The sequence below is a fragment of the Fukomys damarensis genome, unplaced genomic scaffold, assembly GCF_012274545.1.
Source record: "Fukomys damarensis isolate Sample0158 unplaced genomic scaffold, DMR_v1.0_HiC HiC_scaffold_19, whole genome shotgun sequence".
Lineage (NCBI taxonomy): Eukaryota > Metazoa > Chordata > Mammalia > Rodentia > Bathyergidae > Fukomys > Fukomys damarensis.
Window position 1 is genome coordinate 43,592,609 of NW_022900931.1, and position 17,455 is coordinate 43,610,063.

Here is a 17,455-nt window from a genome sequence, read left to right on the forward strand (position 1 = left end):
CCCCCGCCCTTCTCCGGCCCGGCCACGCCCTCCGCCAGCAGCATGTTGTCCAGGCGCATGAGCTGCGGGTCCGTGGGCTCCTCCTCCTGAGCGCCCCGTATGCTCAAGACTGGGGACACAAAGAGCAAGGGGAGTGAGGACCGGAAACCGAGAGGGAAAAGTTTGCAGAATGCAACAGCCAAGGGTGCGCCTGACTGCGACAGGGCACTCGAGGAGCCAAGGAAGGTCTGGGAAAGAGCTGAGGAGGTGAGGAAACGCAAGCAGAGAGTAGCTTTGTTTGTCCTCCATACTCCACTTATAGGAAGTACCTGAAATATAGGAAGTACCTGAAATAGCCGGATGTATGGAGGCAGAAAGTCAAATACCCGATTCCAAGGGCTGAAGGGAGGAGAGCACGAAGTTAGGGTTTCACAGGTGCAGAGTGACAGTGCGGGGAGATGAAGGAGTCCTTGAGGTGAGTGGGACGTTGGTTACACAGTAATGTGAGTGCCTTTAGTGCCACTGAACGGTACACCGAAAAGTAGTCAAAATGAAGCTGGGCGTAGTGGTACTGCCTGTAATCCTAGTACCGTGGGAGGCTGAGGCGGGAGGATGCAAGCTCAAGTCCAACCTGGGCAGTCTAACAACTTACTAAGACCCTGTCTCAAAATACAAAGAGCTGGAGATGTGTAGTTCCGTGTGGCTCTAGATTCAATCCTTGGTACTGCCCCTCCCAAAAGGCAGAATGATACATTTTATAATTATGTATATTTTACCACAATAAACATCTAAGGTGCAAAAAATTAACTATAATTGAATATTTTTTTGCTTTGATCCTCAAACTGATGATTTCAATTTCAAAAACATTTACTTTTTCATGTCTAATTTTAGATTTCTACTGCGATTGTGGTTTTACACTCACTGACCTTATGATATCTGGTTAATCTTTATTTTCATTTCAAAAACCATCTAAGCTAGGTAAATCTAACTAGTGGAATGAAATCCTAAGATGTTTCCCCGGGACCAGGTGACACTGTAGGGAAATCTCGCATGGCAGGAAACTAGTCCAAGGACGGTGCTTTCTCCTCTCTAGGTAATGAGGCCTATGGTCCTGTGGGGAGCAAGGCTGCTTCCAGGGTAGCGGGACGGGTGTGCTCTTGATCGAGATTCTCAGGCGAGGCAACGAAAGGGCTGTTTTTTATTAAAACACCACAGCTTTGGGGCGTAGGGCGTGACTTGGGCGGAAGCGAGGTGGAGGGGAGAGGTGGGTGAGGGGAGAAGGACAAGGACAAGGAGGAGAGGGAGAGGAAGGAGAAGAAGACACAGAGGAGGAGAAGGAGGAAGAAAACCCATCCCTGCACACAGACCAAAAGCACTTCAGCTCCCAGGAATCCGCTCCCTCATTTACAACCTGAATTTTTAACATTCTGCCTCATGCAAATAAAATTGCTATAGTGGCACCAGCACAAGATTATAAGACCACAGAGGTTTACATTGTAGTCTTTTTTTTTTTTTCTGCCAGGGAAATTTTCTTGGGTATGCTTAGGAGACAGAATGGGCAACGGCCCTCTGATCCCTGAATAATAAAGACTGAGCCATGTTGTCGTGTTTCTTGAATTTATTCATTCAGATCTCCAATGTCCCGTAAAGAACACACCACCACTAACACACTTCCTTAAGAGGGTACTGACTCCTTCCGCCAGTCCACCAACGAAGCAGAGGACTCTCCAACGAAGGGTGTTCGCTTGGGAGGGGAGATGTTGTGCATGGAAGGTTGTATATGGATGTTTTCCGTTATGTAATGAATTTTAAATGCTTTATCAACTAAATCATGGGTCATTCAGAAACTTTACACAAGAATTGCCTCTGAGCCATGAATAAACAATGCAGCTGTTTCACTCTAGCTTGACCATTCAGAAATGCGCACTGTGACAGCCCTCTGAATTCCTTGTCCCATGGACTCTCTTCAGGGGAAGTCACCAGCTTCAGCAGCAGGTGGGAAAATTCCCTGCTGTGGGCAGGTTTTAGCCTGGAGGCAATGACTCCTCTTGTGTCCTCCTGTTGCTCCATAAGAACCACTCTTTCATGTAGCCCAACCCTGTAAGATCGTACAACAGAATCTGCTCTGAAGAGTTCAGCAAGGCACAGAAGGATCACGTGACTGCAGTGGTCAGTCCATGTCCTCCCAGGCACTGCTGAGAAGCTCATGCTGAGAATCCCACCTCCTCCCCACCAAGAACATGGGTAGCAAAGCGTCCCCTGTCCTCTGGCAGCTCAGTCCTCTGGCAAACTCAGCTCTGGGAGAAGGAAGAAGGGCCGAGAGATGCGCAATCACGGGCCACAGTTCTTGCCCTGGTTTCCTCAAGTCCTGGTCCCAGCTCCTCGTTCCCAGCCACCTGACAGTCACCTAAGGGTGCTCTCTCTTTCCAGCTCCTCTCAGCTTCCCCCAAGCCCATGCTCCATTGCTCCCTAAATAATTATCTGGAAGAACAAACTATTTCGGAAAAACTCTACACACCCACCTAATCAATACTTTGTTAGGACCTGAAACCCAAGTCCTTTAAAATAAAATGAGAGAAAGACTCGCTAAGGCTGGCACAAGACACCAAGGTCAAGTAGCAAGCACCAGGCCCCTGGAGAGTTTGGCGGGTCCTGGAGCTGCAGTACTGTTGTGTACTAACTCTTCTTTCCAGGTTTGAAGGATACACTGTGTTGGGGTTTTTTAGAAGGAAAGGGGACAATAACAGTGTTAGCCTTTTACTTAGCTTTTCCATAGTTTTAAAATCCTTTGAACAAATACTCTTTAAAAATTGCATTTACTATGACTTCATAGAATTGGTTGCTAAATATAGTAAATAAGAATTTGGTGTGATAGAGATACATAAATAGGACCTCAAATCTGAGATCTGAAGAAGAAAAGAAAGAAGGCAAAGATAAAGAAAAACAAAAACAAAAACAGCCCAGATGCCCTCTCCAATTTGTGTGTTTAAACTGTTTAAGTCATACTCAAATCACTGAAAAAGAAAATGCCAGAATATGAGCAAGAACAAATATAAATTTTAAAAAACCTTAGAAGAAAACTTGCACCTTCCACTGACACAGAAGGCTCGGGGTTCTGGGGGACATGGACTATGTATGTTTGGAGGGGGCAGAGGTGGCGCAGTAAAGAAAACCGCTCATATTCCAATCCAGAACCAGGAGAATGTGCATGTACCACTACCAACAAGAGTGTTCTGACCCACGGGTAGGGAAACTGTGCAGTGAGTCCGTTAAAAAAAAAAATCTTCCACCAACATTAAATAAATAAATGCAAAGGGTGATGTGCCTAAGCAGAACTGATGCTACCTATTTATTGCTTGAAGCCAGCACTCTGGCGAGTAGGAGAGAAAATGATTATTTAAAAGCTCCTTTTTATCTCTGCGGCACCATGCAAGACTCAGATGAACCTTTTGCCAGGACACCAGAGATGTTAACACTCATTCCCCAAGATCCAATTTCAGCCAGTGGAGCTGTTACCTAATCCAGCAACCATCACAAATGATCAGGTTTCTGCCTCCCTGATGGGCGCCCTGCCCCTCCTCCTCAGACCAGCAGCTTTTTCTGAGACAGGTTTTAAAGGGCCCAATGCCCTGTTTCTGCCAGTGCATGTAGGAGTTTCATGGCTCAGCAGGCCTGCACACTTGCGCCACCAAAAAATGTCATCGACTCCAGGGGACTCGAAATCAGCGGAGGAGGTGCCCATCAAGATATTGAACCCATCTGGCAATAATTCTTAAAGAAGGCGTTTCCTTCCCATCATCTCACCCCTCCTGGAAGGGGCCAAGCCAGTGATTTATATAGAAATTGTCACAAGCCCTTTAAAAGCTTCTGATGTCACATCCACCTTGCCTGATTGCTTGCCCGGGGGTTAATTCTTTGGAAAAACTCCCAAGATAAGAGAACTGTCACAGCACTGTTGGGGCTGCTCTAACTACTGCTCTCCAGCTGTTCTTCTTTCCTTCTTTTACTTCACAAGAGGAGAAAAACAAACCAAACCCAAAGGCACATTCAAAAGCCCAAGAGCATTGGCAGGAGGGCTGTGAGAAGGGCTGTTTTGTCCTTGGCAGAACGACACGGGTCCAGAGCAGCTGCCGGCAATGCCCACTAGAGGGCACTCTTTCACCACCAAGGACTGGTTCAGCCGGAGGGTCTCAGTCTCCCGTGTGAGGCTTAATGCTGGGGAAAGGCCCCTGCTCACTCTGAAACTTCTCTAAGTTTGCAGGAGGGAGCGTTATTTTCACATTTGGACAGCAGTCCAGGGGTTCAAATAGGCTCAGGTAGACAAGGAGGGGTTGAGACAAGCATGAGGAAGCTTCCCCAAGTTAGGTGCAGGAAGGAAGCCCTCCCCTTATGATCAGACCTCTTCTGTCTGACCTCCAGACATGAGCCTCCATCCAAGGTGCTGGACTACCCGTGAGCTAAGTCTTCACTCTGCACAGCCAGGAGGCCAGCAGGGAGGAGCTCTGCAGCCCAGGCCTCTCTGCCACCCCCAGAGGGCAGAACCTTGAACCCAGATATGGGACAGGTGTAGGCTGCCTCTGCAGTTTTAGAAGGAGGGCAAAGAGCTTGCCTCTTGAGCGCCTTGCAGTTACACATTATATTTGTTCCTGAAGTGCTTGCACACACTGAACTTCACCTTACAAAACAGGAAGTCACACTCCAAATTTACAGAGTAGACAACTGCAGATTATAAAGGCAAAAAAACCTCCCCAAAGTAAAAAATCAAACAGGTCCAGCCGAGGCGCACACACACACACACACACACACACCCCTTCTGATGCCTAACTCAATTTTGCGCAAGAAGAAAACAGAGGCGAGGCAGGGAAGGAATGAAGCTCTTTTTTATGATTTCTTCATTTAATTCCTCTAACTCAGGTCCTCTTCCCTTTTTCCCATCTATGCCACCTTGCCAAGTGGGGACCCTGTGCTGTAGGGCACGATGCCCTCTTCTCTCACGCCACAAAACCCACTTATCACTGCCCCGTCCTACTGAAAACCTCAGCTCTACATCCCTCTGCATGAAGCTCGCCCTGATAGCGCCTCCTCTAAAAACGTGTCTAGCTTCTGGGCCACCAGAGCGCGTACTGTCTGCCGCGCGGCCTCGGGCGCCTCAGGACACCTCCCGGTCACACCTGCCAACTCGCCAGCAAGGCCGAGCTCCTGAGGGGCAGCGCTGCCCTGGCCCGCATCTGTCCACCCCCGCCCGACGTCTCAGAGCCTCTGGCAGCGAGCGTCTGTGCCGGCATTTCTCAAGAGCAGGGTTACGAAGAATGAAGGCGGGAAGGCGGAGGCACGTAGTGACATCCGAACGTCTCTGCCTGGGCCCCAGTTCCTGGCCAGAGTCACCTCACACGTGTACCGCCCCCTCTCCGGTTCCGAGATGGCTGGGCCAGCCGGCTCTCTCTGGGCTTCCTTCGGGACTCCCTTCCGAGTCAGGCCTGCTTATTCTAAACATGAAAGCTACGCTGCCGCTAAGCCAGCGCCTCAGGGTCCGAGCCTGGCATGTCCCCAGGAAGCATTCCTAGCTCTGGGCCCTGGGACAGCCTGGTATGTGACGCTGGAGCAGGCCTGGCCTAGGAGGGGCCACACGTATGATGTCGCCACAAATAGACACTCAGAGGGCTGCTGGGGTCAACGGGACAGATTACTGACGGGGCACGGAGGAAGGGCAGGACGGAGCTGGGCCCCGGGACTTCCCGGATGAAGCAGACCCGGACTCTGACTTCACAACACGGTGGTCTCTATGCTTCTGGTGCCATCCTGCCCTGCACCAGTGCTGCTGAGGGCTGTGGACTTGTAAAGTTGCTGACAACTGAAAAATCCAGCGGATACACACCCCTGCTCCTTCCTCCTTTTCTCACAGGCACAATTAAGATTGAAAACTGGAGGCTTTTCCAGTTGAAAAATTACTTGATTCTTGAGAAGCTAAGGTGGCACTAACGACTTCTTTGGGTGAGTTCCTTGCACCTCAGAGCGGTGCTTCACTCCTCATTCTTAGCCCCCTTGTATGCTTGATGGAAAAAAAAAAATCTCCTTTTTGGTGATTTTTAGAGTTTTCTATGAAAATAATGGAAATGTTTAGCCATAAAATTTCCTGAGTTTTTCAGGTGAGCATTATAAATGGGGTGATCAGACACACTGCCATTAATCCCCCTCAAGATTCTCTCCATCACTTCAAGCACTTTTTCTTTTTTCATTTCTGTGACTTGCTGAAGTGTTCTGGGAAGACCTTTCTCATGCGCATCTTCACCAGGAGTGATAAAAACGTGGTGAATGACTGTCACTGCCCATTGCAAACCGATGGAAGGGCAGGCTGCTGAAAGCATCAGGGTGTGGGTGCGTCCTCATCCACCTTCGTCACGGGATCTAGCACTGCGCTAGTGCTGACCCTTCACCAAAGGAAAAACGACCATGAAAGGAAAACATTTTGAATGGACTCAGGACGCTGGGGCAGCCACAAGGATGCAACTAGAGACACTCCCGACAGAGGATCTCCAGAACTGCTTCAGACAGTGCCAAGAACGGTGGGATGGGTGGGTTTGAAGCCAGGGGCTGTATTTTAGGGAGATGGATGGCAATGTGTCTTTTGCTGCAATAAATTTTAATTTCAACATCGATCATATTTTTCAATCACACCACACAGACAGTTGCCAGTCCGAGCTGTTGGTTGGCTCGGGAAAGCCAGTGATGTCTGACTCCAGACAGTCCAACCCCACAGGGAGACCTTTCTTGCTATTGTTGGGCTGGAACACCTTCCCCAGATGAGAAATCCTGGTTCATGTGATCTTCCCACGGCGATTACCTCCTCTGGGTACCCAGTGTAAGATCTCTTAACCCTGTAAGATCTGAGAGGTGGAACTTGGCCTAGATCAAAAGTCTCCAAGAGTATTTCAGCCCCTGGAGGATTTGATTTAAAGGGCAAATGTCTTTCTGACCTATCAGCTCTTTTCCTTGGTTTCTTAGGCAGGTATATAAACAAAAGATAATCAACAGCAGGGGACTCAAGGGCTTTAGTCAATCACTAGCAAGATCCCAAGGTCCTCAAGAGTTTCACCCTACAATTACTTGCTGAGGATTTACTATGGGGCCATCATTATGGTGACTTTCAGAATAAATATGGCCTTGAAGACTGGGGGAAGACTCACTTATTTCTTCCCAGTTGGCCAGCAGCCACTGTACACAGAGTGTCCTATGAAGTTTTAAGGCAGGGGATTAAAAACAAAAACATGAGATGCTCTTGAGATGCTTTCTGGTTTTTTGTTTGTTTGTTTATTTGTTTATGTTCCGGGGTTTTCTGCAGAGAAACATACCGAGTTTTTCCTGTCATCCCTTTTTCTGGGAGAGGCTTTGGTGGTTCTGGTCACATATATTTTCTACTTCTCAGGGGCTGCATGGGCAGGGATCCCATTCACACGTTCCCCGCTTGGCACACTGAGCCTCCCTGGGCCAGCTGGCAGACAGAAAGCTAATGCACTGGGCAACAGGCCCCTGCGTTTCTGGATGGGTGCCGGCTGCCTGGGCGAGGGGCTTTGGTCCTTAATAGCGAATGCTTGTACTGCTGCTGGGGAAACCCCTTTGCCTACAGAGAAGCCGCAGGGGCTGCAGGAGGGGTGACTCGTAGGGGCGCTAACCTTGGACTGACACACTCACAGGTAAGAGGAAAGGAAAGACGCCACAGAGAGGGTCTGCACGGGGTATGTGAGCCTGGAATGCACATGGCAACCAGGATGCGTGGAACGGAACGGTTTCCTGCTTTGTGATACCTAAAAGGCATGGGCAACATGGAACCACTGGTCAGCACTTCATTATGCTTTCCCTGGAGGTAAAAGCATTCCTCTAAAATGCTGTTTCCTAAAGGAAGTGATTCCAGAAAGCAGATGAGATTTTGAAATACTTGGTTGCCTGGAGTCTCAATAAGGCACCTAACTCAGTGCCTGGTTCTTTGCAGGAGAATAATTGTTCCCCTCTCCTCCCTCATTCCAATGCCTAGGAAAGCGAGAGTATGCTTTTCTCAGGCTCCACAGTGTGGCCTGGCCAGGGACCTGAGTCAGGCTGTGCTCTCAGTACAAAGGCAGGTCCAACACTGGATCTCTGCCTCCTGTAGCCTCAGTTTCCCTAACAACGAACACTAGATCCCAATTCCAACTATGCTGTAATCCTTATTAAAGGTGAAATAAGACTTTCTTACAAAAGTATATGTCAGTGCTTGGTAACTGGTAGGTTTTCTATTGTTGGTTAAATGTGAATCAATCCCAGTGATAATAGTCCCTTTGGAGAGAATCAAAAAAGCAAGATAGATTTATAGTGAACAAGTTGGTTTCTGTAAGTGAGGAATCAGCCACAAAATAAAAGCCAGGATAAGCCAGTGAACACACTCACACATTTGTAAACACACATTCACACGCACACATACATACATGCTCTCTACCTCTGCTTTCAGACAAGCTCAGTCTGATACCGTCCCTGGCCCAGAAGCTAACAGATCCTCAGAATGTCATCTTTCTGTTCCTTCCCACCTCCCACTCTTTATGCCCCTCTCGTGTTCATCTTCGCCCAGGCACGCAAAGAAAGGATCGCTCTGTTTCTGAAGCCAGAGGTGCCTCCTCTTCACACAGAGCCCCTCGACCCTGGTCTCTCCAAGGCGGAAACCACCAAGGTTCCTCCCACCGAGCAGGCTGACCGCTTGTCCTCTGACACAAGCCAGCCCAGAAGTCACCTCGGGTGCTTCCATTGTTCCATTCCAATCTTCCATTGTTCCATTGCAAGATAAATAAATGGTAATCAGAAGTGGGTGAAGACTGGATTTTTACCTGCAGGCTCGGGGAAGCATGCTTATGTTCTAACTTTGTGAGGGATTCAGTAATCACAATCACCTGTCCCTGAAGAGACAGAAACGCCACATTCGAAATAATTGAGATAGTTTGTTGCTGCTGTGATTCCATGACATGTGGTCTCACCTTATTGACATCACTGCCAGGTTGGGACAACAAATCTTTTCCTGTTCCTAGTGGCAACTGAAAAAATGCCCATAGAAAAACTGGGATTTTTTTGGGGGGGGGCTTATTTGCCAAACAATTTCATAAGCTCAAAGTTTGAAATAAAGATCAGTTTGGTGGTGTGTGGTATCAACTCCTATAATCTTATACACTTGGGGGGCTGAGGCACAGTATTGTAAGTTCAAGGTCACTCTGGGGAATTCAGTAAGTTCCTATTTCCAGAAAGAAAAAAAAAATTTGTCCTCACAAGACTCTCTTCTAGTTTTTGAAATTTGCTAAGTAATTCACAGACAATGTTCCTAACATGAGGAGCTACCAACCTTGAGCTGTCCCTATGGAATTCACTACTAATTCAATCTTAACTCAATCCATGATTACTTCCACCCCACACAGCACAGAAGACTAACACCGCTGGTGATAGGCCACCTGCACCCCTCTGGAGTGGACGGGATTTCCACTGAGGAGGAAGTGCAGACCTCAGCTCAGTGACAGACACTACAGAGATGGGGCAGATGGAGGGTGTCAGCATCAGGGAACCAGGTGTGGAGCTTCATCTCACTGAAATGCTTTTCCCTCTTTACCTGGGTCCCTCCATTCCTCTGTCCATCAGAACCCAGACTCCTTTGCATAAGAAGATGAAAAGTTGAAGCGTGTGAGACAAAAGAATACTGAGTTTTGCTACATGAAGGCAAGAAGACGGGACCCACGGAGTCCCACAGCTACCATCACCACCGATGATAAAATCTTCTCCTGTGAATGTGCACACGAACACTCTACTAATATTTAGGTGGAGATGCAGGATATGATGGGCTACTTTGGGAAGGAGTGGGCACAAGGTTGGTATGAAGATGAAGGAAAAACTTGATCTTCTAGTTTCTTTCCAACTTATTTCTCTCCGTGGAGACAGAACCCTAATTTTTAGCTGAATTCATGACTACAGGGTAGAAAAACATTTTCCAGATTCCTTTGCAGCTAGATGCAATCATGCTCATGTGCCAAGGAAATTCCAGCCAATGATAGATGAATAGAAGTAAGGTATAAAACTTTCAGAAGTGATTTTAAAAGAGAGAGCACCCTTTTACTGCTACTTTCCTTGAGGCAAATATAAGAAGTACAGCAATGTGAGCCCAAATTATTTTAGGGTGAGTGCCTGTAATTTGCTGACCTATATACAGATAGCTGATTTAGGATGCTTTATTGGACTATAGCAAACTAGGGCTTGTAACCTCCTCAGCATACTGAAGCAGTCAGGGGCAGAGAACTGGGAGAGAGATCCCAGTGCACCCTACTTAGAGAAGAAATCGCAGCCATTCACCGTGGTGGGAGGAGAATTCCGCAGCTGAAGGAAACTGGGCCTGTTTATGGTCATCTTGGTCCATTTCAAAGCACCTCCCAATCAGCTTTCCCTTTCCTATGACTATAAATGACACCTGTGACCCTAGACAGTCATACTGCAAATGCACACAAGGTCAGCGGGATCCTTCAGGGAGAGGAAACTGTGCAAATGACCCATCACCAGCCATTACCCAAACCACCCCAGTGTCTGCCTGCTAATGAGTCACTTGTGCCATCCTCAGACCCAGGAGCTACAGGGTATGCAGGCCAACAAGCTGCATGAAAAGCAGGAGGTGTTTCCTGCTTTAAAACTTTCCAAGCAGCCTCTGAAAGCCCCAAGCTATCGACTGATGGGAGAGGAGGTGGCGGAACCAGATGTGCATGGAGTCCACGTACTCATCCTGGACCAGCAGCACTAATCAGAAATCTTGGTTGAGATGGTGGAACGGAGACAGGGTGACTGAGACCATGAGCTCCAGAACACAAAAGCATGCTTTTATCTGCAGTAGCCCAGTCTCTGCATTCAAGAGAAAAATACCTCATGGGGCCCCTCAAAGACGCTGACTTGATGTCTTAGTAGATGTGTGACAGTGCTGTTTGAAGGACAAGTCCATGGAGCCAGTACTTCGTGTTTCGCCCATCTCAGCACCTGTCCCCTTTGCTGGGGACGGAGACCTCACGAGTGGCTTTCTTCCCCCCGACCGCTCTTCTCCATCTGCCCCTTTCCACTCCTCCCAGCACAGTCCAGTAGCTGAGATCCTGAACAGCATAAGCGCCCGTGGGCCAAGTGAGTTAGTTTAACTGTCCTCTAACTTGAATGCAAGCATTCACATTCTATCCTGAGCAGGCCTTCTCAAATGCCGATTCCAGTTTCCAGGGGGACATTTTAAGGGAGAAGTAGATTTCAAGTAAATGATTGCAACTTATTGAAAATAATGTGCTACTTAGCGTCTGCAGCAAGCATCCTGGCAGGCAGCAAGGGGAAGCAGCACTGGAGCAGATGGGAGCGATTAGGCTCTGATTTTCAGATGGGCTTTTTTTGTTGTTGTTGCCTCCACTTGCTTTAACATACTGGTAAAATTGGGAACTCGGGGAGAGAAAAGATCTCTCATCCATTCCTTCTTTTAGTGCATGTGAGATGGAGACCCCCAAGAACCCTCAGGCTAGAGGCGCCCACCCCTGTGGGGAGAGTCTGTGGTCATCAGGGTCCATCATCATCAAACAGCAGTTAGCACCACAAGGTGCTGGCTAAGTACATCAAAGCTTGACAGAGAGACAGATGAGGAACTATCTTAATTTCTCTTTAAAGATTTGCCTCCCTGAGGCTGGGCCTTATTTACTGTGGTTCCTGCAGTATTTCCCTGAAGAAGTCTCTAGTTTTCTTATTCACTGAGTGGGCCAATATCTCTGCAACCTACACTGTATCTGCTCTGAAAGTTTCACGCTGTCCCACCAGCCTCACATGAGCCTGGCCCAACTGGTCAGGCACCCCTGATGCTGCTTCACCGAACCACATTCTCTACTCGTGGGACAGCCCCAGTGAAGCATGCCGAGCTCAGCACTGCGCCTTCAGGGACCCAGGCTGGTGTCCCGGTCAACTGTCCATGCATCAAACATACTGAAATCTACTCTCTACCAGAGTCTGAGGGCGTCCAACTAGTTCTGCAGCTCATCCAGGATGAGGCTCTCCTCTGCCTCACTGCTGCCTCCAGTCATGGTGGGCTGGTAGCAAAGACAGATCAGTGGGCAAGACCTCAAGTGGCAGCCGGTAGTATTCCCAGGAAAGAGGCCAGCAGAGACTTCCATATTGCCATTTGCAGAATTGCATTTCTCTGCTTTCCTAACTAACCTAAATCAGTAAAAACTACTAATAGCATGTGTGATTTTCCTGGACTCAATGCCCTCAACTATTTTGTCCCCAAGTAAACCGCAAAGTTACAGAATTATTTGCAGACCACACCTTCAATTCACATTTGGGAATCGAATCTGATGACATGTGCCTGTAATCTCAGCCCTTGGGAAGCTGAGGCAGGAGGATAACAAGTTCAAGGCCAGCCTTGACTAAACAGCAAGACTTTGTCTAACAATGAAAAGGAGAAAGAAGAAAGAAGAATTGCAGCTGGTAATGAATGGAGCTAGCTGGGTGACCGAGACTGGACCTAGGCCTCGAGGTTCAACACTACCCAGGAGGATGACTGATTCTCCCGCTCCTGGCTCTTCCATCCCAATGTGCAAAAAAGAGCTACAGACCAGCTCTCAGCCTTCACAGGTCACCAAGATGACACATGGGCTCCCCAAAAGAGTAAGCAAAAAGGCAGAAACAAGCACCCAATCCTTAGGACAAGAATGCTTAAGGAATATAGACCATATGTCTCTTCTTCATATAAAAATCAAAAGGTTATGAAATCATCTCAGCCGAATCTCTTCATCTTGAAAAATCAGCTGAAAATGGGTGATGGAATTTGGATACCATTAGGAGACAAGCTAGCTAATCTTAAGATTGTGTAAAGCAATATGAAGCCTGTTATCTTAATTATTTTCTGGTTGCTGAGACACAATACCCGACACCTACAACTTGATGGAGGAGAGGTTTATTTTGGCTCAGGCTTCAGTCCGTAATGAACCAGCTCAAGAGAAGAATGGGTTCTGGTTGCTGAGACACAATACCCGACACCTACAACTTGATGGAGGAGAGGTTTATTTTGGCTCAGGCTTCAGTCCGTAATGAACCAGCTCAAGAAGGAAGAATGGGTGCCTTCTCTCTTGGGTAGGCTCCTTCTTCCCTGAAGTCAATTCAGTTAATGTATTTATTCAGCCAGTCAATCAAGAAAAATCATTCCTTGAGCACTTCCTATGTGCCAGATACTGGAGACACAGAAATAAAACCCCAAATGCCTGTGCTACAGGAGCTGAAGTAAAGCCGACAAGAGCCCAGAGGTATGGGAGAAGTTCAAGCACCAGAGGACCTCTGACAGTAACATCCTCACAGCTGGCTGATGTTCACCCTTTATCTCTTCACTCCACTGGGGGCTGCCACATACCAGTCAACTACACAACAGGTCCCACACTCGGCTGGCACAGGGTGACAAGACAAAGACCAGGAGCTGGGGTCCACCTCCAATCGCCCACCCCGTCCCAACAATGTTAAACCAGCAGCCCCTGCAGGACTTCGACATTCACAAGCACCGTTGAGCAGAACCTCAGCGCTGCGTCCGGGGACACAGCACCCCACACAAGAGGAGGAAATCCCCAGAGTGCTGCCAGGGCCCATCACACCAACCTCAAGTCACTGACAGTTGTAACAAATGTACTTCCTCCTCCTTCTCCTCCCCAAGAGCCCCGGCTGTGCAGTCTGCAGCCCAGCCACAGGCTGCACACCACACTGGTGCTGGCTGCTAGGGAGAGGTGGAGGTGGTTTCTAGGCATCTGTGGCTTTGAGGTAAACATCTGTGTGAATGAGAGGCACTCATGCTGGTGCTGCGGGCGTGCTTTCTCTGTGGTTGGGCACTCTAGGCTCTGCGGCCGTTGGCTTACCACACATTCAGTTTAATCCCACTCTATCCCTCTCTACTTTAGCCCTCAGGGTGACACAGGAGTAAATTGCCCTACAAACCTGACCAGTGCATGCCTGTGTTCCCAGCATGCTGAGAGGTGGAGGCAGGAGTCATAAGTTCAAGGCCAACTCAGTGAGATGCTGTCCCAAAATAAAAAAAAAAATAAACAAAGACTGGAGATTTAGCTCAGGGCAAAAGAGTCTGGGTTCAATCTCCAGTACCACAAACACAACCAAAGGTGGCAAGTATGGGACAGTGGCTTTGGATGGTGGATGTAGGGGCAAAGTCTCAGATTCTGAGTATCTTATCTGGTTCCTTCCATTAACTGAGGAGGAAAGTAAATATTTAGCCACCAGCGCTGAGGTGGAGGGAGAAGTGATTGCAATCGACCCTCTACTTCCTACCCTTCCCCATCCGAGGTGAAGCTGACATCCTGACCCCTAAGCAGGCATCCTTAGTGTTGCGAAGCAGACCCCAACCGGTAGTAATTCCCCATATAAACAACTCTTGCTAGGCATGAAGCACACTCCAGACAGTAATCAGCTTATCTAATAGAACAGGCCTCTTTTCCTACCGCAGAGGAGGATTAGCAGGCTTGAATTACAGCCGTGAAGTGTAATCAAGCCCTGATCGACACTGGCAAAGGATACTGTATCCTCCTGCTGGGCTTCGGGTTGTTGGCATGATGTGGTGTACCTACAGAGGACGAACAGGAAGTGCTTGCCATGGTAATTATGCTGGGAGGGAGCAACTGAGAAATGAGGGAAAGCAAGTATTACAGGAGAAAATTAGATTACGGCGGATGCCCACGTCCTCACTCTATGGAAAAGTCTTGAAGTCACTGCATTTCAGCAGATATTTTTCTGGCCCCATTAAAATAGCCCCGGGTGAAGTCCACTCCTGGCATAGCTGTGGGAGAATCCACAGCAGTGTCTGCAGGGTAAAGGCATGACGTCGGCCAGTGATATGTAGCTTGGGGGCCCAATGGACACAGAAAACACAAGGGATGGTATCAGGACTAAGAAGAAAGCAATTTATTTTACAAAGTCCATTTTCATTTTGAAGAGGCCAAGACCAACTACAAAATAGAAGGCGACTGCTTTTTCTTTTTATCTTTCAGATGGGTATGTCTCATCCCGCTTGAGATTTGGGGATGTAATGATTTGCTTGTAAAAAGACCTCTTTCCTTAGTAAATTCCATGACAGGAGGCACCATGGCTTCCGAATTCTTTTTTTTGAAGCTTTCTAAAGCATGTACCATGCTTAAGAAGTGAAACATTCTCGGTTTATTTTCTCATTTATTTGTGAAGAACTGTGAATTTGTTTGCTTGTTTGAAGATGGGGGTTGCCCTTAGTAACCCGGGCTGGCCTTGAACTTATGATCCTCCCACTTCAGCCTCTGGAATAGCTAGGATTACAGGCATACACCAGCACGGCCAGCGTGTGTGGAAGTTTCCTTAACTTCCCCTCAGAGCACTCTTGCACATAAAAGCCATATTCAACAACTCATCAGACTTCTCTTTGAAGAAATGACCGCGGCCCCCCTGAGATCTATCTTACCATCTATCACTTTTCTCCCATTCACTTTTCTTCAAGATCAAGGAATCCAAAATGGACAGATATATCACATGAGGGACTTACCCCCACTACCACTGGAGGCCAACTCTGCCTGAGTTTTGGCCTCCATAGCAGGCCCACAGCAGGAGCATCTCCAGCACGCTGCTCACAGGCCTTGTTGCTCCTGGGTGTCCTGCCACGCTGTGGCTCTGCAATCCAATCACCTCCACAAGTTCCATCCAACACCTGCTTTTCAATGCCTCTCCAGCTCCTAATTCTTTCTTCTATACTTCAAAAGAGCAGGAGGCTCACAGTGACCCCCTCTAGAGGTGATCCACCGGTGAGGAAGCAGCTGTGTCCTGCAGCATGGGGCACAGAGGGGCATTCTGAAATGATGTCCCATGCGCCACTTGATCCACCTGCCATCTCATTCCCAGCCCCTAAGACACACCCCCAACCCACGGGCCACACTTCATCCTGGCACACAAACCCTAATAGTGACTTTTTTTTTTTTGGTGCTGGTGGTGGTGGTGGTACTGGAGAACAAATCCAGCCCTTTTCATTCAGCTACATTCCCAGAACATTTTTCTTTTTTTTTTAATTTTGGGATAGGATCTCACTAAAGTCACTAAATGATCCAGGCAGGGCTTAACCTTTTGTTCCTGCCTCAGCTTCCCAGAGTGCTGGAATGAGAGGTCTGCACTGCCAAGCCCAGCTCCTGGTAGTGATGTCTCACCCTGTAGTCTTTGACTGGAGACTGTGAGGTCCAAGCTATCAGATGCTTTTACTAATATATACCGGGAGCTAATTTTTACAACAACTGAATAGACCAGTGTGACTGCTGCCCCATATGAAGATGCACCACGAGCAGGCAGTTTCTGTAAGTGGAAAAGCGAACCCAGCAGGCACAATCTTTCAAGAGTAGAAGGAAAAGAGGGCACAATATCAAGGACTTGTGTAGGCTGACTATACGAAAGCTGAACTAGGGAAGAAAAGAGTTTTCTGCAATGAGGGGCATGGTGTTGAAAATCTTTCAGGATAATTTTGAGTTCATTTCAGAGCACAGACTAATTCCAGCATTCAAGATGGTGTCACCAACACTGACAGGCTGAGGTCAAGGGCTCTGAATAGGACCAAGCCACAGACTATGAGGAGTCAAGACCAACCAAGATTGGCCCTGGTGATCAGTTAAGCTGATCTGACCTTAGCATTATTTTGACAGCCAAGGAACAGGCTGGGGCTGATGCCCAGAAGTGGACGTGGCCGTACCTGAGAAAGCAGATACCCCGAGTAAGAGGTACTTCTGTGGGTCTGAGTCAGCAGGCGCCTCCGCCTTCTGAGTCCTTGTCCTGAGCCAAGTGTGCAGCGGGGATGGTGTGTGGGTGTGTGCATGCACACGTGTGTGTCGGTGTGCTAAGTACTGCTGGCTCTGCTTGTACTCCAGCCAGCTCCAAGGTCATCCAACTAGGCTTTTCAATCCCCATTTTGGTATATCTCTACCCTACAAATACCGGCTGTACAATACTCCCGCCATGCTGGCCCTTTGGAAGTATCAGGCAGCTGGCCAGGTAGTGGGACATATGTTTAGGCGCTGTCTTCCAAGCTCTAAGTCCACCATCTAGCCTATTTTCCAAATGGATTTGTGACCCTGACAATGGCAGCAGCTCTCTGTGCTGGAATAAGTTAATACTGACTGTGAAATGGGCCACTGCCTTTTGCCTTCCAGACCCGGTATGTGTTGTATAAATATGCCCTCTGCAGAGCCCACTTGAATTTCTTTTCCTAGCTGACTACATCGATGGCCCCATCAGGGAGTCACACTTTTAGGGAGACTTGTCAGAACTGGCGACTGGGGTTGCATCTTTGGGTGAGATTTAAATTGTCTGAAAGGGTTCTAAAACACATGTTCTTTTAAATGTAGGCTCAGAAATGTGTACTGCTGAACCCCAAGGTCTCCTGGCAAAGAATTTTGGTACACTAAATCTGTTAGAAGCT

The 17,455-nt window shown here is 48.1% G+C and overlaps 1 protein-coding gene across 1 annotated transcript in view; it reads right to left on the bottom strand.

Annotated features, from left to right (window-relative positions):
- Pbx1 (PBX homeobox 1) overlaps positions 1–17,455 on the bottom strand; it is a 272,729-nt gene that overhangs the window by 51,683 nt on the left and 203,591 nt on the right. Inside the window, exon 4 of the mRNA XM_033765964.1 lies at positions 6–109. Within this exon, the coding sequence (XP_033621855.1) occupies positions 6–109 (104 nt within the window). The remainder of the gene's footprint in view (positions 1–5; positions 110–17,455) is intronic.